Source organism: Caretta caretta, chromosome 1 (genome assembly GCF_965140235.1).
Source record: "Caretta caretta isolate rCarCar2 chromosome 1, rCarCar1.hap1, whole genome shotgun sequence".
Classification (NCBI taxonomy): Eukaryota; Metazoa; Chordata; order Testudines; family Cheloniidae; genus Caretta; species Caretta caretta.
Window position 1 is genome coordinate 325,445,763 of NC_134206.1, and position 22,166 is coordinate 325,467,928.

Sequence of the window (22,166 nt, forward strand, 5' to 3'; positions counted from 1 at the left end):
TGGGCTGTAAGTAAAGGGGATTTTGTTCTGGATTGTAGTTTAGTGGTGCATCACATCCTTCCCTGAAGAACATCTGACCTTTAAAGGGCAAAGTAATTATCCTCTCTTTCCACGTTAAATTTCCAGACCAAGGATTTACTTACAGAATGCTATCTTAAAAACCAGGGCTTACAGCTAGATTTTGTGAAGATAGGAAAATAACATCTACACATGACACTCAGAAAACTTTACTGCTAGGGAAATGAAGTCTTAGAAAGGATTCTTCATAGTATGATCACATGATCTACTCGCCAATACTACAGAAAAACTTTTGGAAGTTTGTGTTACTTGTGAATGGATTTAGGACCAACATTTTAGCACTGCTCTAAAATGTTAAAAGAAAAGGAGGACTTGTGGCACCTTAGAGACTAACCAATTTATTTGAGCATGCTCAAGTCCTCCTTTTCTTTTTGTGGCTACAGACTAACACAGCTGCTACTCTGAAATCTAAAATGTTAGAAACAGAGTAAATATATCCTTTTAAAATATACAGTCTTCACCTTATTAGTCTCACTGAGGACATGACCATTATGCTTATTATACAGTGCACTTTTCAGTGAAGAGCAGAGATGTGGTTGACAAATTAAGCCAGCCTTTCGAAGGCATAACAACAAATGGAAGGAGCATCAGAATAACTTTATTTGCTGCCTTGTTTATCTACTGTTCACTATTTTAGATGTGTTAACTGTCTGACACGTTCCACATTCATGGCCAAATTATTACAGGAGTCATTTTGTAATTACACTATCTCACAATATGTTGCTTAGTGCTCTCCCTAGACATTTTTGGGGACATCTGATATCTTCATATTTCATTTGCCTACATTCTCAGAATTGTAGGTCATCCAAAGGTGTCGTTCTTTGGCTTTAGCTCAAAGCCAGTCAAAATCTATTACAGACTGTGTGTTATCAGATGGAAAGAATTCTGCTTGTTTCTTTCAAGAAGACTATAAAGAAAACTGATCTGAATTCAAATTGTTGAAAAGCCAAGAATAAAACTGAAATTCCCCTTTAAGCAGGACGTTTTTCTGCCTGATCCTCACAAAATATACACACAGCACTAGTCCAGACCTATGCCCTTCCTGGTATTTGGTTTTGTGACAGACAACAAAAGCTTCGGGCTAAGCGGTTTACACAAACCTCTCTGTTCTGTTTTCCTTAAGGATCCCTAGCTCCTTCTGTCAGAGACACCAACCCATCTTACACCATGTTTAGAGATAAGAGCCACGCAACAGCATGACTCAGCAATGATTACTGCGTTTTACACATGGTTCTAACCCCTCAGCAAGGGTAACAGAGGAGCTCTGCACCCATAATGCACGATCATAGAAACACCCGCTCCATTACACTCAAATTTCGCTGATGTCCATAGCAGCAAGCACACCAATATATTTTTGGGCTGCAGGCCTGCCAGACAGTGCAACTCTCAGTAAGATAAAGGTATTCAAAAGGGAACTAATGGAAGAGTTACTTTTCAGAATTAATGAATAACACACCTCTAGGACCCTTCTGGAGGACCAGTTTAAAATTGTTGTCACAAAACACCACAGACTCAAAGAGTGACAGAACCTAAACATTGTCATGAAAGAAAAGTTACAAGAAATAAAAGAGGGTACTGGAAAACTCTGCTCCTGTAAAAATATTGGCAAAGTGCAGCTCAATAATAGAGCAGCTGGAGAACGGAATGGTAGCCAAGAATAACCATGTATTCAGGGTACTGGTAGAGAAAAATTCCTGACCCAATTAACTTTACAGGAAAATCTGTTGCAAGATGAAATCACATGAAGATGAGGAACTAACCTACAAGAAGAAAGAATGCACCAGCTCTGAGAAGAAGAACATAAAACCCAAGAATGGAGGTGGGAATGCCCGTTTTGACTCTGATGATCAGGAACAAGTTCTGTGGGAAATCAAGGATTAATCAGCTACACCATTTCAGAGGGCAAAAACACTTCTCAGATTCAGCCCAAAGCTAGGTCTGAGTTCAGAATGTACAAAAATTAACAACCATTCCAGGCTGGAGGAATAAGAGGAGAAAAAGGAGGAGATGGATGCCTCCCTCCTGTTTCCAGAAACAAAGGAATATTTATGGAGAACATATTTTATCATTACAGACACAAGTAGACTGTTAACCAAAGAGCAAAGGCCATCGCTGGATAGTCTGCTATAGGAGCAGAACATTAGATTGATCACCATCTACTGCAATATTGTTGAATTTTGTAGATCATTCCGGGTGAATTGAACCCAACAGCAGAGGTGCAGTGCATCACGTAAGCCTCTGTTACAAGGGAGAGCTACACATGAAGTCACCATGACAGGGAAACCTCTGCACACCCACTGTGTCTTCCCAAGGTTGTCACATAAGGTATGATTTAGGGCAGGCCAAGGGAGGAGTCAAGAGATGCATGATTATATAGCAGCTCATGCAAAGTAGCACAGAGGGTGATGCAGTCACTGATCTTGTCCACAGGTGGGAGTAGTGTGTATGTGTGTGTGGAAGGAATGGGGGAAAGAAAGTATTTTGTTGCAGTCCCACACTGAATCCAGACTATGCAAGCTCACACACATCATCCACGTAAACTCCAGTTATTCAGTCTTCATGCAGATAACAGCACTTTCAACAGGATCCTGAATGAAATTTAAATGTGCTTGGTTTCATGTTTGATTTCACTCGCAATATGTGCTTTGTTACATCTGTACTTTTTATATTGCTTGGAACTAGGAGTAGATACATGAGCAGGAGCCATGATTTTGGGTATCTTCAGCAACTCAAAGAATAATTTAAATAAGTGGACAGAGGCTTTTCCATTATTTGACTTGGTGAAACCTAACTAGGTCATTAACTTCATATATATTTTTAACAATCAGGCACCACAAAAGCTGTAACCTGATTATTTATTTAAAGTAAGCAGCCACACTATCAGACTGAAAGAATTTATCTAAAAAAAGACTACTTTATATATGCTAACTTTTTTAAACCAGTGATTCTCAAACCTTTCCCAACTACTGAAACCCGAGCCCTGCTACCCACATATTAAGCATGTATCTTAGCTTTGTGGTGCCCCTCTGGCCTGGAGCCCCTGGCAATTGCCGTGCTTGCCATCCTCTAAAGCTGGCCCTACACTTGTGACAACCCTAAACCTGTCCTGTGACCCTCCCATCCCCCCACAGCTCCTGACCTACAGGTTGAGAAACACTGATCTTGATGACAGGTTTCAGAGGAACAGCTGTGTTAGTCTGTATTCGCAAAAAGAAAAGGAGTACTTGTGGCACCTTAGAGACTAACCAATTTATTTAAGCATAAGCTTTCGTGAGCTACAGCTCGGCTGTAGCTCACGAAAGCTCATGCTCAAATAAATTGGTTAGTCTCTAAGGTGCCACAAGTACTCCTTTTCTTTTTGTGATCTTGCTGAGTTGATGTACCCCATGGAAGACCTGAGTACCCCAAGGAGTACACGTACCGCTGGTTGAGAACCACGGTTTTAAACCATGCACAAAACTACTACAGGTAGAATAGCTTTGAAATGTTTGCTTTGGAGTGTGATTTTCAAAAGTGTGTAAGTCAGCTACCCACATCAAGTACCACTGATTTGACTTGTACTCCCTGAGTCATACGCTTTTGAAAATCCCAACCAAATGCACGTGACTCCCAAAACACTTCAAACTGCTTAACCTGTCGCAGACACAAAGCCAACAGCAACAAAGTAATTTGATTATGTACTATAAGAGGGGAAAAAATTTAAATACACACAACCACCAGGTAACTCTTGTTGCACTTCCCACCAACTCTGAAGAAGTTGAAGTAGAAGTTGTCTCGTTGATGATTTCAGAAATAATAAACTTTCAAAGGTTGTCTTGTACTTTCTGCTTCCCTACATAATTACTATAGTTACTGTCCCTTAGTTGTCAACCACAAAGTTAGGGGGAAAAAATTAAGAAGTCAATGGAACTGCTCACATGCTTAAAGTTAAAATATTTGTGGGATCAGATAAGGTGTAAAAGAAATGCAAAGAATTGAATGACACCACAGTCTAAAGAAAGAACATATATGACCTCAAAAGACTGTTTACTAAAATGTTGCTGATAATGTATATGTCTAGTTCTGTAAGTCTTGCCACAGTTGCTTGCTGAGATTCTGCTCAGCCAGGACATAGTCTCTGGATAACTTCAGGCATTTGAGGGATTAACCCTTTAACCCTTCCATAGCTTCTATTTTGTCCTTTTTCCTACATCCCAATCTTTTTTCTATAAAAGATAGAAATAAACATACAAAATAGATATATTTAACTTAAGTATAAATCTGCTCCTCATGTCCATCTTACTATATACAGATTTGTGAACTATATGCCTTGCTTATTCCTTCTTGAAACATACATTTCAAGTGACAACATAAAATCTTATAATATATAGCTTCATTTTTTTCCCTCACTTAAAAAATAAAATCAGGATAGCATTTACAACAGCATCTTCAGTTCTACAGCTTAAATTTAGACTTAAACTACCAATATAATAATAATAGAAATATTTACAAGATCAGAAAAAAGCAACATATGAAATTACCGAAGTACAATTTCCTGTTATTTGCCTCTTTAGTGACATAGGTAGACAGAGATGCCAAGAAATTTCTAACCTACCTGCTCCAACTTCTTTTTCTTCCTCTTCAATGTTGTTCTTGATACTATCATATTCCTCATCAATTGTTTGGTTGCCACGTATCTGAGACAGAATTCTCCGTGCTTTCTGAGTCTGGCCTTTCTGAATCAGCCAGCGGGGGCTTTCAGGAAGAAACAGGAAGCCAAAAAACTGTATAATTGCTGGAACTGCTGAGAGGCCCAGCATGTACCTAGAAACAAACAAAAATATCTTTAATTCAAACTTAAAAAATTCTCACATTTGCAAGTACTCCAGCTCCCATTAGCCACTTTCTGAAAACACATCCTGCAGCTTAAATAACCAAATGGGTGAATGTATGCATTACAAAAGCAGCTTCCAGGATTTTCTACCAGAATCAAAAGGAATCCTGAAGAGATTATCATGCCGCTTACATTTAATTTGGGTGTCAAAAAACAGAATATTCACTACAAAGACATAACTTTCAATTTCAGCTCTTGACAAAATAATTACTTTACAACACATCTGCCTTTATGGCTGCACTTCTCAGCACTACCAACAGAAGACTCAACATTATAATTGCCATTTCTACAGGGCAATTCAAGTTGATGGCCCCAAAATGTAATACTCCCCCAAGAAGTTCCTATGCTGTTTTAAAAAAATCCCAGGAGATGGAGAAAATAGCCTCAAAAACAAATGCTACCGCAGTCTTAAAAATACCAAATTCTTCACTGGGAAACCCTTCAGGAAATGGGGAAATGGCAGAAGTGCTAAATGACTTTTTTGTTTCAGTTTTCACCAAAAAGTTTAGCAGTGATTGGACATCTAACATAGTGAATGCCAGTGAAGATGAGGTAGAATCAGAGGTTCAAATAGGAAAAGAATAAGTTAAAAATTACATAGACAAGTCAGATATCTTCAGGTGCCCAAGGCCTGATGAAATATATCCTAGAATGCTCAAGGAGCTGACTAAGGAGATATCTGTGCCATTAGCAATTATCTTTGAAAAGTCATGGAAGACGGGAGAGATTCCAGAGGACTAGAAAAGGGCATCTATAGTGCCACTCTATAAAAAGGGAAATAAGGACAACCTGGGGAATTACAGACCAGTCAGCTTAACTTCAGTACCCAGAAAGATAATGGAGCAAATAATTAAGCAATCAATTTGCAAACATCTAGATGATAGTAAGGTAATAAGTAACAGTCAGCATGGATTTGTCAAGAATAAATCATGTCAAACCAACCTAATAGCTTTCCTTGACACAGTAACAAGCTTTGTGGATGGGGAGAAGTAATACATGTGATATATCTTGACTTTAGTAAGGCTTTTGAAACTGTCTAATGAGTCTCTCATAAACAACTAGGGAAATACAACCTAGATGGAGCTACTATAAAGTGGGTGCATAACTTATTTTAAAACCATTCCTAGAAAGTAGTTATCAGTGGTTCACAATCAAGCTGGAAGAGCATATCGAATGGGGTTCCACAGGGATCAGTTCTGGGTTCAGTTCTGTTCAATATCTTCATCAGTGATTTAGATAATGGCACAGAGAGTACACTTAAAGTTTGTGGATGATACCAAGCTGAGAACGGTTGCAAGTGCTTTGGAGGATAGGATTAAAATTCAAAATGATCTGTACAAACAGGCGAAATGGCCTGAAGTAAACAGGCTGAAATTCAATTAAGAACAAATGCAAAGTACTCCATTTAGGAAGGAACAATCAGTTGCACACATACAAAATGCGAAATGACTGCCTAGGAAGGAGCAATGCGGAAAGGTGTCTAGGGGGGCATAGTGAATCACAAGATAAATATGAGTCAACAGTGCAACACTATTGCAAAAAAAGCAAACATTCTGGAATGTGTTAGCAGGAATGTTGTAAGTGAGACATGAGAAATAATTCTTCCACTCTTACTCAGGCCTCAGTTGCAGTATTGCATCCAGTTCTGGGCGCCACATTTCAGGAAAGATGTGGACAAATTGGAGAAAGTCCAGAGAAGAGCAACAAAAATGATTAAAAGTCTAGAAAACATGACCTGCGATGGAAGACTGAAAAAATTGGGTTTGTTTAGGCTGGAAAAGAAAAGATTGAGATGGGATGATAACAGTTTTCAAGTATATAAAAGGTTGCTACAAAGAAGGAGAAAAATTATTCTCTTTAACCTCAGAGGATAGGACAAGAAGCAATGGGCTTAAATTGCCACAAGGGACGTTTAGGTCAGACATTAGGAAAAACTTCCGAACTGTCAGGGTAGTTAAGAACTGGAATAAATCACCTAGGGAGGTTGTGGAATCTCCATCACTGGGGATTTTTAAGAGCTGGTTAGACAAACACCTGTCAGAGGTGGCCTAGATAATATTTAGTCCTGCCATGAGTGCAGGGGACTGGACTAAATGATCTGTCAAGGTCCCTTCCAGTCCTGTGATTCTATGCTGGGATTACGAACACACATGATAATACAATATTCACTTAACACTAGTATAAATCAGGACTAACTCCACCGAAATCAATGGAATTGAACTGGTATAAAATCAACTACAGGGTAATCTGGCCCATAATTTCTTCTATTTCTCACCCCGAATGCTTCCATTCTTGTGGACCAGAAGGTGATTTAAGAGGATACTGGTCTCTGAAATGCTTGGAAGATAGCATGCTCATCGATTTCAATCCTGATGGCTCACAAGAATGAGTCTGGAGGTAAAAGCCCCCCTTGTCAGCAATCGCAGTAGCCAAAAGTCTTGGGTTGATAAATAGCCCAGGTAAGGACTTGGGGTATTTACAATATTGATTTTGTTGTTGTTGTGAACTTGGGTTTGTCTCTTCAGTGAGAGGAGAGAGGGGAGGAAATGAAAACAGCAAATTTCAGAAGAGAAAATTGGTTATAGGGAGAGGGGGAAAATTCAATTTCTGAAACTTGAGTCAAAATAGAACATTCTTCACTCTCCCGTAGCTATACTGGTTTTTCAGGGGTAAAAAGTAACACACTTATGTTGTGTCAGTAAAGCTGGTATGAGTCTAAATATACACAGGAGTAAGGATCTGTGGAGTAGACATATTTACAATTTTCTGACTATATACACAAATGCAACATAGAAAAACTTTATTTTAATAGACAAGGGACCCACCCACATAAAAAGGAGTTCATTTCTGACTTTTGGAAGGCAGTTTGCCTCTTAAGTTTGGATTGATCCAGCTCTGGGGTCTTTAGAAGTCCATCTCAGAACAACATCATCATCCACATGAAGAGTTGGAATTTACTCTTCCATTTATAATACGCGGGCTGATCTAACGTTCTGTGATCATCTCCAGGGTTATCATGGTTGGGAGAACTAGCTAGGCTGCCATGCTGGAACCCAGTAATGATTAACAACCTTATGTCATATCTTGCCCTAGCTACGCAGGGCATTTAGAACAGAAGACAAAAGTAAACTGACAGTTTGGAGTTCTAGCGTTCTGATCTATGTGCTTGCTTATTCCTTCTGTTTTATTTCTTCAAAAATAAAATGACAGATATGAGCAATAATAAATAATGTATTTGCAAACACAAATATGTTGGCATTTCAATTTTACTGTTTTGAAAACTATTACATATTTCTAGCACACTGCACTGAAGAATTATAGATTATCAATGATTCAATCATATACACGTCTAGAAACAGATATTTGCCTCAGCTGTAAAGTGAGTTTTTTCACACTGAATCCAGAATATTCCATAATATCCAAACCTACAGCAGATTTCCACTTAAGCATAAGTGATTTTCATAATTATGTGCGCTCATAATGAAGTATTTCTGCACATATTTTTGTTCAGAATATACTCCAAAGCATCCCCATGTGTATGAAGTTTATATAGTCTTCTGGCTTTTCAGCATGGTAATGAAAAAGAACAAAGTAACAGTTATTTAGCCCACAAAAAGGTCTTTCACTTAAAATGTCACAGTAGGTCAGGCAAAGGCAGAAGTCCTCCAGTTTCATGACCTATCTCAAAAAATCTTAAAGACTAAAATGTCCTTCAGCTTTTCTAGCCAAAGTCTGATTTGTTTAGAAATTATGGATACCAAAAAAAAGAACATCCAGGTAGGTAACAGCATAATTTAAGTAATTTGTTTTTTAAATTAATCTTTTTACTGTACGTGAAAACACCACATTCACCACGCATTGGAAGAAACCTGAAGATATCTGGATATTTTATTTCAAATGGTCCTGGAACCACTCTACATGCACCTAATATCTTGTTCACTTCATTAGTTAACTTGACTGTACTAGCTGCAAACATACCCCTAGAGATTGTTTATACAGCAAAATTTAGTGTACAAACATCCTCACACCTGAAATGATTCCATGAACTAACAGTGGTTATTTTAACTGGACCTGAAAAACGAATGTTTTTCTGTCTCAAGGTGCATGCTTCCAGACAGAGGGCAGGAGCAACAAAATCTCATTCCTGGACATTTTACGAAGTACAGTATAAAGAGAAATGACCAACGAGTGCAGGGGACGGATCACTTAAACATTAGAGGAATTTAATTTCAGGCTTGCTACCCAAACTAATTTAGTGATAAGCCAAAACATGGCTAGAATTGAAATGGAAGCAATATAAAGGTGATTGAAAAATTGTATTAATGGGTTTAATGAAGATAGTAACAGAAGGGCAAAGAGACAGAGAATGGAAGGGGGGGGGAGATGAAGGAGTACCTAGTAGCTAAGGTGAAGAGGGACAGGGTGGCTAGTCTGAACAGTGCACATCCACCCGTGTCTTTCATATCAACCTGTGGGTAGCCGATTTAATCCTCTGGCTACTAACTTGTATCTTGACTTTAGCAAAGCTTTTGACACGGTCTCCCACAGTATTCTTGCCAGTAAGTTAAGAAACTATGGATTGGATTAATGGATTATAAGGTGGATAGAAAGTTGGCTAGATCGTCGGGCTCAACGGGTAGTGATCAATGGCTCAATGTCTAGTTGGCAGCCGGTATGAAGTGGAGTGCCCCAGGGGTCTGTCCTGGGGCAGGTTTTGTTCAATATCTTCATTAATGATCTGGATGATGGGATGGATTGCACCCTCAGCAAGTTTGCGGATGACACTAAGCGGCAGGGAGAAGTAGATACGCTGGAAGGTAGGGACAGGGTCCAGAGTGACCTAGACAAATTAAAGGATTGGGCTAAAAGGAATCTGATGAGGTTCAACAAGGACAAGTGCAGAGTCCTACACTTAGGACAGAAGAATCCCATGCACTGCTACAGACTGGGGATCAACTGGGTAAGCAGCAGTTCTGCAAAAAAGGACCTGGGGATTACAGTGGACGAGAAGCTGGACATGAGTCAACAGTGTGCCCTTGTTGCCAAGAAGGCTAATGGCATATTGGGCTGTAGTAGGAGCATTGCCAGCAGACGGAGGGAAGTGATTATTCCCCTCTATTCAGCACTAGAGTATTGCATCCAGTTTTGGGCCCCCTCACCACAGAAAGGATGTGGACAAATTGGAGAGACTCCAGCGGAGGGCAACGAAAATGATTGGGGGGCTGGGGCACATGACTTATGAGGGAAGGCTGAGGAAACTGGTCTTATTTCGTCTGCCGAAAAGAAGAGTGTGGGAGGATTTGATAGCAACCTTCAGCTACCTGAAGGGGGGTTCCAAAGAGGATGGAGCTAGGCTATTCTCAGCGGTGGCAGATGACAGAACAAGGAGCAATGGTCTCAAGTTGCAGTGGGGGAGGTCAAGGTTGGATATTAGGAAATACTATTTCACTAGGAGGGTGGTGAAGCACTGGAATGGGTTAACCTATGGAAACGGAGGAATCTCCATCCTTAGAGGTTTTTAAGGCCCAGCCCAACAAAGCCCTGGCTGAGATGATTTAATTGGAGTTGGTCCAGTTTTGAGCAGGGGGTTGGATTAGATGAACCTCCTGAGGTCCCTTCCATCCCTAATCTTCTATGATTCTATGAACTGTCAGGTAAAAAATTCCAAACCTTATCTGTGAGTAGACTAGCACTGCAAGAAAGAGATATTGAAAAGATAAGTAAAGACAACTCAGGAAACAATATCCCCTCACCTATTATAAAAAGAAAAGCAGACACTACAAAGAGAAAGTAAATCAAGAGGAGAAAGCAGTAGACGGCAAAACTCATTGAGCAGCATTTGACCAACATAGCTGACAAATGTCACCAGTACTAAGTAATGTGTCAATTAGCCATGTGGCCATCACACACTATTCATTTATATATTTATTCAGTGAACACCAGTAAACTTCATCAAATGATATACTCAACATACGGTTCTTCTACCATTTGTCCATCTCTAATAATAAGTTGATGTTTTAAAAGAGTGGACTAAATATATTACAATCACATATAGTACATAACTGGTTTATTCCTTTAAATTACAGGGAGCGTGACAGTACAGCTGACTTTCAACCTGGTCGATGAGGTTTAGTCCTCTAGATTATAGACAATAGGTACATATTTCCTGTTTTGTCTGTGATAAAGTGCTTTATCAATATAATTTATATGCCTGAGTGCTATGTTTGTAGTCACAATGGAGTATGGAGAGGAAGCCAAGAGGAAAAATACCTGAAGAGCCAAGAGTACAGTAACTCCTCACTTAACTTTGTAGTTAAGTTCCTGAAAAATGCGACTAAGTGAAACAATGTTAAGCGAATCCAATTTCCCCATAAGAATGAATGTAAATGGGGGGGGGTTAAGTGCCAGGGAAATTTTTTTTTGCCAGACAGTACAGTACTATAGTTGGGGGGTGCCCCCCACCTTACCCCACACAGGCACAGCCCATTGGCACAGGAGACAACGAGGCAGGCAGAGAGGCTGAAGGTGCTGTAGGCTAGGAGAAGCATGTTGTGCAGCAGCAGCGGCAGCTTCCCCTACTCTGCAAGCACCAGGGTGGGGGGGGGCTCAACTCTGGACCTGCCCACTCCCCCCCTTCCCCCAAGCCCCCACCCTTTACCTGCCTCTTCTTCCTCCCCCCACCCCCTTTACTCTACACGCCATGTCCTCGCTCCTCCCCCCTCCCTCCCCTGCCTCTGGCAATCAGCTGGCTTGCGGCATTCAGGAGGGACGGGGGAGGAGCGAGGACATGGCATGCAGGCTCCCCCTCCCTCCTGAACGCCACAAGCCAGCTCATTGCCACGGGCAGGAGGCAGGGGAGGGAGGGGGGAGGAGCGCCGCATCCTTGCTCCTCTCCCTTCCCTCCTGCCCGTGGCAAATCAGCTGGCTTGCAACATTCAGGGGGCAGGAGAGTGGGGAGCGGAGCGAGGACTCAGCACGCAGCCTCCCCACTCCCTCCCCTGCCTCCTGCCAGCAGCAATCAGCTGGTCTGCGGCTTTTGGGAAGCAGGGGAGGGAGAGGAAGCCTGCGCACCGAGTCCTCGCTCCTCCCCTCTCCCTCCTGAATGCCACAAGCCAGCTGATTGCCGTGGGCAGGAGGTGGGGGGAGGAGGGGGAAGGCGCTGATCTGCCAGCAGGCGGGGGGCACTGTGGTGGGGGGGCGTAGGGGAGCTGATGGGAGGCTGCCAGCTGTGGACAAAGCAGGTAGCCAAACAATGTTATAGCGAAGAATTGCACAACTTTAAATGGAGCATGTTCTGTAATTGAGCAGGGACGTAAGATCGAAACAACGTTAAGCGAGAAGACATTAAGTGGGGAGTTACTGTATAAATCTACTGCAAATTGACTAGCTGCCTGGTCTGGAAATGGGAATAACTTTCAGTCTAGATTTGGTATATTACAGTCTAGCATAGGTCCTAATGTCACTCCAGCAATTTTTAAAACGTAAGTCTAGTGAGCCAGCATTCAGAAATCTAATATATTTCTTTCCTATGGAGAGTATAAAACTTTGAATTTGAAGCCAAATGCCTAACAAATCAAAAAATCAAGCATGAAATTTAATGTATTTTCTGTAACATTCCTCGTCCTCAGAGACATCACTATAATACTATTGAGTTGGCACTTAGAGTATATAAACATGACAAGAGAATCATGCTGACTTGTTTTATTTTGCTTTGTTTTGCTTGTAATTTAATATCCAGTATTTGCAAGAACAAGTAGAGTTTAAAGAAGGTGTTTACCATTTTCACTGGCATTAGCAGGTTAAAGAATATTTAGATAAAGTAGATGTATTCATGTCAAGAGGAAAATTCACCCTAGGATACTTGAGGAACTAGATGAAGCAATCTTGGAACCGTTAGCAATTATCGTTGAGAACGAGTGGAGGATGGGTGAAGTCCCAGAGGACTGGAGAAGAGCAAACACAGTATCTTATCTTTAAAATGAGGAGCAAAGAGGACTGGGGTATTCTAGACCAATCAGCCTAACTTCGAAACCTTGAAAGTTACTGGAACAAAAATTACTGTAAGAATCTTGAAGATAATAGGGTTATAAGGAATAGCCAGCACGAGGACAGTTAAGCGCTAGAACAGGCTTCCAAATGGAGATCATTGGAGGTTTCTAAGAACAAGTAAGACAAACACCTGTCAGGGATGGTCTAGGTATACTAGGTCCTACCTCGGTGCAGGGGTCTGGACTAGATGACCTCTCAAAGTCCCTTCTAGCTCTACATTTCTATGATTAGGTAAGTGCCTAGAAAGTCCAATCAAAGGTCAGGGCCCCACTGTTTTTAAGTACTGTACAAATAAATCAAAGACAGTCCCTGCTCCTGAGAGCCCAGGGTCTCATTTTCATACAGAAAAAACAGGTGGATGAGAAAGAAGGAAGGATGAGGTAACAATAAAACCAACTAAACTTTTTCATAAAAGCATATATCATTTTGGATGCTACTGCAATAATAATAATAATAATAATAAAGATAAAGATATCAACTCTTAGGCCTTGTTTTGTTCCTTTATGCCCGTGTAAAGGGGAAACATGCATTCAGTTATACCAGTATAAAGGTGCTTATACCATTATAGAAAGTTTAATTTGGCAAAGCAAAATAAGCTATTTGGTATAACTGCATCTACACTAGGGCTTTCACCAGCTTACCTATGATTGCAAAAAAATCATACCCCGTACTACGTAGTTATACTAGTAAAACTCAAGTGATGTCTGAGCATTCAAGTGATCGCTGTGCCAAACATACACTAGAGCTATTGGTCACCAACCTGAACAGACCCATGAGCATCATATTATTTATCAAGTAAGGCAGCTATTGTTTACTTCCACCTACTGATGGATCTCCACCAGATTCCTACTTTTATCTTTTCAATACTGTTAATTTACTATAATCTTTATATTGTCATATTTTTCTCTAAGTAATACAAATAATTAAAATATATTTTGAAGCATCAATGGGGTTGATTAGCAATATTGGGCAAATAATTGATTTTTTTACTTTGTTGGCAATTGTGAAAAAAATCATTTCGGGTCAAACTGAAAACAAAACTTTTTGAAATATTTTGGCAAACTGAAAAGTTGAAAGAAAAAACCTTTGGGTCAAATAAAATGTTTTACTTGAGGCAAAACCAAATGCTTCATTTTGAATATTTATAAAATGTGTGAAGTCATTTCAACTAAAATAATTTGATTTCATTTAGAAAATGTCAACAAAACATGGATTTTTTTCTGAATTTTTGGGTTTTTTTTTTTTTTAAAAAACCAAAATGATTTGGCAAAATAGACACAAATTCACAAAATGTTTTGGGATCACTGAATCTATGTTTTCTTCTACCACAAAAAAAAGTTTTAGTCAAAATTTTTCACCCAGCTGTATGAGCTAGGTTCTGGACTCCCAGGTGCGGAGATGTCAGAGGAAGTTTGTCAGGTTCTTCAAGTTTGTCAGTTGCTCCAGAACAGGATATGTGTGCACAAGAACAGTGAAATAAAGAAAAAAGATTGCCTATTGTAATAACTTTAAATATATCAGAAATTCGGTGTAGAGAATGAGGGAGAGAACTATTTTTCTGAATATTAGCTGTACCTCATTTTACTTCCTTGATAGTATTCTGTCTGACTGCCTGGAGTTAAACCAAAAGAGGCTGTTGGGAGGGTTGGGGGAAGAAACAGGAAACAAAGTGACAGTGATAAGGTCTATCCAAGAAAAATACCAAAGGTCCTTAAGAGAACAATGGGGGACCTGTTCATTGGGAAATGCCTACCAGCCTGTCTCCAGCCAGGTTAACAGTCCTATTTTTCCAAGCCCAGAGTCTAAAATCAAACGAATGCTAAGGCCAGGTCTGCACCACAAACTTCTACGGGCACAGCTACGTAGGCCAGGGCTGTGATTTGTAATGGACATCGCTATGCTAGCAAAAGGCCATAGGGTAGATGCAGCTGCACTGGCAGAGCGTCTCTAATATTATAAACTGCATCCACACTAGAGGCACCTTGACTGTACAGTGTACCAGTGAGGCTACACCAGCCAAATGCTCCTAGTGTATATCCTCCGCCATTAAAAACCTCAGCCTTCAGACTAAGTCTTTGCCCTGGTCTACACTAGGACTTTAGGTCGAATTTAGCAGCGTTAAATCGATTTAAACCTGCACCCGTCCACACGATGAAGCCCTTTATTTCGACTTAAAGGGCTCTTAAAGTCGATTTCCTTACTCCACCCCTGACAAGTGGATTAGCGCTTAAATCGACGTTGCCGGCTCGAATTTGGGGTACTGTGGACACAATTCGATGGTATTGGCCTCCGGGAGCTATCCCAGAGTGCTCCATTCTGACCGCTCTGGACAGTGCTCTCAACTCAGATGCACTGGCCAGGTAGACAGGAAAAGAACCGCAAACTTTTGAATCTCATTTCCTGTTTGGCCAGCGTGGCAAGCTGCAGGTGACCATGCAGAGCTCATCAGCACAGGTGACCATGATGGAGTCCCAGAATCGCAAAAGAGCTCCAGCATGGACCGAACGGGAGGTACGGGATCTGATCGCTGTTTGGGGAGAGGAATCCGTGCTATCAGAACTCCGTTCCAGTTTTCGAAATGCCAAAACCTTTGTCAAAATCTCCCAGGGCATGAAGGACAGAGGCCATAACAGGGACCCGAAGCACTGCCACGTGAAACTGAAGGAGCTGAGGCAAGCCTACCAGAAAACCAGAGAGGCGAACAGCTGCTCTGGGTCAGAGCCCCAAACATGCCGCTTCTATGATGAGCCGCATGCCATTTTAGGGGGTTCAGCCACCACTACCCCAGCCGTGTTGTTTGACTCCTTCAATGGAGATGGAGGCAATACGGAAGCAGGTTTTGGGGACGAAGAAGATGATGAGGAGGAGGAGGTTGTAGATAGCTCACAGCAAGCAAGCGGAGAAACCGGTTTTCCCGACAGCCAGGAACTGTTTCTCACCCTGGACCTGGAGCCAGTACCCCCCGAACCCACCCAAGGCTGCCTCCTGGACCCAGCAGGCGGAGAAGGGACCTCTGGTGAGTGTACCTTTTAAAATACTATACATGCTTTAAAAGCAAGCATGTGAAAGGATTACTTTGCCCTGGCATTTGCGGTTCTCCTAGATGTAGTCCTAAAGCCTTTGCAAAAGGTTTCTGGGGAGGGCAGCCTTATTGCGTCCTTCATGGTAGGACACTTTACCACTCCAGGCCAGTAACACGTACTCGGGAATCATTGTAGAACAAAGCATTGCAGTGTATGTTTGCTGGCATTCAAACAACATCCGTTCTTTATCTCTCTGTGTTATCCTCAGGAGAGTGAGATATAATTCATGGTCACCTGGTTGAAATAGAGTGCTTTTCTTCAGGGGACACTCAGAGGAGCCCATTCCTGCTGGGCTGTTTGCCTGTGGCTAAACAGAAATGTTCCCCGCTGTTAGCCACAGGGAGGGGGGAAGGTTGAGGGGGTAGTCACGCGGTGGGAGGAGGCAAAATGCGACCTTGTAACGAAAGCACATGTGCTATGTATGTAATGTTAACAGCAAGGTTTACCCTGAAAGAGTGTAGCCACTGTTTTATAAAATGTGTCTTTTTAAATACCGCTGTCCCTTTTTTCTTCCTCCACCAGCTGCATGTGTTTCAATGATCACAGGATCTTCTCCTTCCCGGAGGCTAGTGAAGCTTAGAAAGAAAAAAAAACGCACTCGCGATGAAATGGTCTCCGAGCTCATGCTGTCCTCCCACACTGACAGAGCACAGACGAATGCGTGGAGGCAAATAATGTCAGAGTGCAGGAAAGCACAAAATGACCGGGAAGAGAGGTGGCGGGCTGAAGAGAGTAAGTGGAGGGCTGAAGAGAGTAAGTGGCGGGCTGAAGAGAGGGCTGAAGCTCAAATGTGGCGGCAGCATGATGAGAGGAGGCAGGATTCAATGATGAGGCTGCTGCAGGACCAAACCAGTATGCTCCAGTGTATGGTTGAGCTGCAGCAAAGGCAGCTGGAGCACAGACTGCCACTGCAGCCCCTCTGTAACCAACCGCCCTCCTCCCCAAGTTCCATAGCCTCCACACCCAGACGCCCAAGAACGCGGTGTGGGGGCCTCCGGCCAACCAGCCACTCCACCACAGAGGATTGCCCAAAAAAAAGAAGACTGTCATTCAATACATTTTAAAGTTGTAAACTTTTAAAGTGCTATGCTTAAAGTGCTGTGTGGCATTTTCCTTCCCTCCTCCACCACCCCTCCTGGGCTACCTTGGTAGTCATCCCCCTATTTGTGTGATGAATGAATAAAGAATGCATGAATGTGAAGCAACAATGACTTTATTGCCTCTGCAAGCGGTGATTGAAGGGAGGAGGGGCGGGTGGTTAGCTTACAGGGAAGTAGAGTGAACCAAGGGGCGGGGGGTTTCATCAAGGAGAAACAAACAGAACTTTCACACCGTAGCCTGGCCAGTCATGAAACTGGTTTTCAAAGCTTCTCTGATGCGTACCGCGCCCTCCTGTGCTCTTCTAACCGCCCTGGTGTCTGGCTGCGCATAACCAGCAGCCAGGCGATTTGCCTCAACCTCCCACCCCGCCATAAACGTCTCCCCCTTACTCTCACAGATATTGTGGAGCACACAGCAAGCAGTAATAACAGTGGGAATATTGGTTTCGCTGAGGTCTAAGCGAGTCAGTAAACTGCGCCAGCGCGCCTTTAAACGTCCAAATGCACATTCTACCACCATTCTGCACTTGCTCAGCCTGTAGTTGAACAGCTCCTGACTACTGTCCAAGCTGCCTGTGTACGGCTTCATGAGCCATGGCATTAAGGGGTAGGCTGGGTCCCCAAGGATACATATAGGCATTTCAACATCCCCAACAGTTATTTTCTGGTCTGGGAATAAAGTCCCTTCCTGCAGCTTTTGAAACAGACCAGAGTTCCTGAAGATGTGAGCATCATGCACCTTTCCCGGCCATCCCACGTTGATGTTGGTGAAACGTCCCTTGTGATCCACCAGAGCTTGCAGCACTATCGAAAAGTACCCCTTGCGGTTTATGTACTCGGCAGCTTGGTGCTCCGGTGCCAAGATAGGGATATGGGTTCTGTCTATGGCCCCACCACAGTTAGGGAATCCCATTGCAGCAAAGCCATCCACTATGACCTGCACATTTCCCAGGGTCACTACCCTTGATATCAGCAGATCTTTGATTGCGTGGGCTACTTGCATCACAGCAGCCCCCACAGTAGATTTGCCCACTCCAAATTGATTCCCAACTGACCGGTAGCTGTCTGGCGTTGCAAGCTTCCACAGGGCTATTGCCACTCGCTTCTCAACTGTGAGGGCTGCTCTCATCTTGGTATTCATGCGCTTCAGGGCAGGGGAAAGCAAGTCACAAAGTTCCATGAAAGTGCCCTTACGCATGCGAAAGTTTCGCAGCCACTGGGAATTGTCCCAGACCTGCAACACTATGCGGTCCCACCAGTCTGTGCTTGTTTCCCGAGCCCAGAATCGGCATTCCACAGCATGAACCTGCCCCATTAGCACCATGATGCATGCATTGTCAGGGCCCATGCTTTCAGAGAAATCTGTGTCCATGTCCTGATCACTCACGGGACCGCGCTGACGTCGCCTCCTCGCCCGGTATCGCGTTGCCATGTTCTGGTGCTGCATATACTGCTGGATAATGCGTGTGGTGGTTAATGTGCTCCTAATTGCCAAAGTGAGCTGAGCGGCCTCCATGCTTGCCTTGGTATGGCGTCCGCAAAGAAAAAAGGCGCGGAACGATTGTCTGCCGTTGCTCTGACGGAGGGAGGGGCGACTGACGACATGGCTTACAGGGTTGGCTTCAGGGAGCTAAAATCAACAAAGGGGGTGTCTGTACATCAAGGAGTATTTCAGGCAGGACTTCACGGAGGCTTCCAATAAGAAATGGTGCACCTAAGTTATCGTTCTTATTGGAACAAGGAGGTTAGCCTGGCCTCTGATTGATACATGGCTAGATTTACCTTGCTGCACCTTCTCTGTGAGTGACTGCAGTGTGACCTAGAGGAATGAGTCCCCTAGACAGGGGAGGAGGCAAATGAGTACAAAACAAATCTGGTCTATTTCTTGTTTTGACCCACTCCATCTATCTTTTACATCTTTGGCTGGCAGCAGACGGTGCAGAAGGACTGCATGACATCCACATCTCATGGCTGCTCGGCAGAAGATGGTACAATACGACTGCTAGCCATCCTCATCTCTTGCCTGCCTGGCAGAAGATGGTACAGTACGACTGCTAGCAGTCCGTATCGCCTGCCCGCTCACCATAAGACGGTTCAATAGGACTGACTGCAGGACTAAAGAGAATGACCTGGTCAAGTCACTCCAAATTTAGTCCCTGCGCCCATGTCTGCCCAGGCGCTCCCAGCCGACGTGGCCAGGAGCACCTCGGACATGACGATGACGGCTACCAGTCGTACTGTACTGTCTGCTGCCACAAGGCAAGGGGTTGCTGCTACTGTGTAGCAATGCCGTACCGCGTCTGCCAGCACCCAGGAGACATAGGGTGACGGTTACCTGAGCGGGCTCCATGCTTGCAGTGGTATGGCGTCTGCACAGGTAACTCAGGAAAAAAGGCGCGAAATGATTGTCTGCCCTTGCTTTCACGGAGGGAGGGAGGGAACGGGGGCCTGACGATATGTACCCAGAACCACCCGCGACAATGTTTTAGCCCCATCAGGCATTAGGATCTCAACCCAGAATTCCAATGGGCAGCGGAGACTGCGGGAACTGTGGGATAGCTACCCACAGTGCAACGCTCCGGAAGTCGACTCTAGCCTCGGTACTGTGGAAGCGCTCCGCCGAGTTAATGCACTTAGAGCATTTTCTGTGGGGACACACACACGAATATATAAAACCGATTTCTAAAAAAACGACTTCTATAAATTCGACCTTATTCCGTAGTGTAGACATACCCTTTGTCTATGTTACACAATTTTGTTGACAAAAGGAAGGCAGTCTGTCTCTCCCAGCCCAGAAATGGAGGTAATTGGGCTAAGGGGAACTTACCAGAAGTGGCAATGAAAGATTAAGGTTTACGTAATATCAGAGGTGTGTAGCCTTTTGGTTAATTTAACCCTCTTCTCTGCTTGCTACATACCTTTTGGTGTATAAGGAAGAAGCTTGTTTTGGCATTCTCCAGTCCTCTGGGACTTTGTCCATTCTCCATGAGTTTTCAAAGATAGTCGCTCAAGGTTCTGAGATTGCTTCAGCTACTTCCTTAGGTACCCTACAGTGAATTTCATCGGGCCACGCCAACTTAAATACATCTAAATATTCTTTAACCTGTTCTTTACCCAGTTTTGGCTTGCATTCCTTCCCCCTTGGTGTTAATATTAATAGTGTTCAGTATCTGGTCACAATTTACCTTTTTAGTGAAGACTGAAGCAAAACAGGCATTAAAGAATTCAGATATGAAATTGCAGATCTACTAACTGTGGTATGAGTCTATCGCTTAAATCAGCCTCTGTACCAGATGACTGGAGGATAGGTAATGTGAAGGCTCCAAAGGTAATCCTGGCAATTACAGGCTGGTAAGCCTACCATCAGTCCCAGGCAAATTGGTTGAAACTAAAGTAAAGAACAGAATGATCAGACACAGATGAACACCATATGTTGGGGAAGAGTCAACATGGTTTTTGTAAAGGGAAAACACGCTTCACCAATCTGTAACAATTCTTTGAGGTAGTCAACAAGGATGTGGACAAGGGTGATCCAGCCGATCTAGTACACTAGAACTTTCAGAAAGCTTTGGTGAGGTCCTTCAAAGGGTCTTAAGTAAACTGAGCAGTCATGAGTTAAGAGGGAAGATCCTCTCACAGATCTGTAGCTAGATACAGATAAAAGATAAGACACAAAGAGCAGGAATAAATGGTCATTTTTCACAGTGGACTGGGGTTAATAGCGGGGTTCCCTCAAGGAAATGTACTGGGACCAATGCTGTTCAAAGTATTCATAAATGATCAGTAAAACGGGGTGAACAGTAAGGTGCCAAATTTGCAGAGGATACAGAATTACTCAAGATAGTTAAGTCCAAAGCAGACTGCAAAGGGATCTCACCCTGGGGTGACTGGGCAGCAAAATGGAAAAAGTAATTCAAGTTGACAAGTGCAAAGTAATGCACATTGGAAAATATAATACAGCTATACATACACAAATAATGGGGTCTAAATTAGCTGTTACCATGCAAGAATCAGATCTTGGGAGTCAGCACGGATAGTTCTCTGAAAACATCTGTTCAATGTACTGCAGCAGTCCAAAAAAGCTAACAATGTTAGGAACCATTAGGAAAGGGATAGATAAGACAATATATCAAAATGCCACTATATTGTACGCCCACACCTTAAACACTACATGCAGTTCTGGTCACCCCATCTCAGAAAAGATGTATTAGAATTGGAAAAGGTATAGAGAAGGGCAGCAAAAGTGATTAGGGATATGGTGCAGCTTCCATGTGAGGAGAGATTAAAAGACTAGGGCTGTTTAGCTTGGAAAGGGGACAACTAAGGGGGGATATGGTAGAGGTCTTTAAAATTATGAATGGTGTGAAGAAAGTAAATGTTATCTACCCCTCCATTTAACACAAGAATTAGGGGTCCTCCGTTGAAATTAATAGGCAACAAGTTTTAAAAAAACACATAAAGAAGTAGTTCACACAATGAACAGCCAACCTGTGGAATTCATTGCCAGGGGATGTTGTAAAGGACAAAAGTATAACTGGGTTAAAAAAAAAAAGAATTAGATACATTCATGGAGGACAGGTTCATCAATGGCTATTTATTCCTGGTGGAATTTTGCATTACTGCACGTGTTCAGAATTCATGGCCCCTGCAGATTTCTTTGATTACCCACAGAAAAATGACTTCTGACGGGCAGGCAAAGGGAAGCCTCAAGAGCGGTCATGCGCCCACTCCCTGTCAGTGAAGACAGGTCTGTTTGGGCACCCAGAGCAGCCGGTAGAGATGTAAATCACTGCTTAGAGGGGGCTGGGTAGTCATGTGTGTGTGAGAGAGAGACACTCTGTCCCTTTCACTTGCTATTGCAGCACGCTTGGAGTGGAGGGTCAGGGCTTTGGGGTATTTCTGAAGATGTAGTTGTGGGGCAAGCTCTGTTACTTCAGGCAGATGAGCATTTAGCAGCCTGCCTGCTTTGTGAATTGTTCCCAT

The 22,166-nt window shown here is 42.9% G+C and overlaps 1 protein-coding gene across 1 annotated transcript in view; it reads right to left on the reverse strand.

Annotated features, from left to right (window-relative positions):
- The window catches only part of SLC2A13 (solute carrier family 2 member 13), a 322,896-nt gene that overhangs the window by 215,017 nt on the left and 85,713 nt on the right, over positions 1–22,166 (reverse strand). The window contains exon 3 of the mRNA XM_048836305.2: positions 4,673–4,881. Coding sequence (XP_048692262.1) covers positions 4,673–4,881 — 209 coding nt within the window. The remainder of the gene's footprint in view (positions 1–4,672; positions 4,882–22,166) is intronic.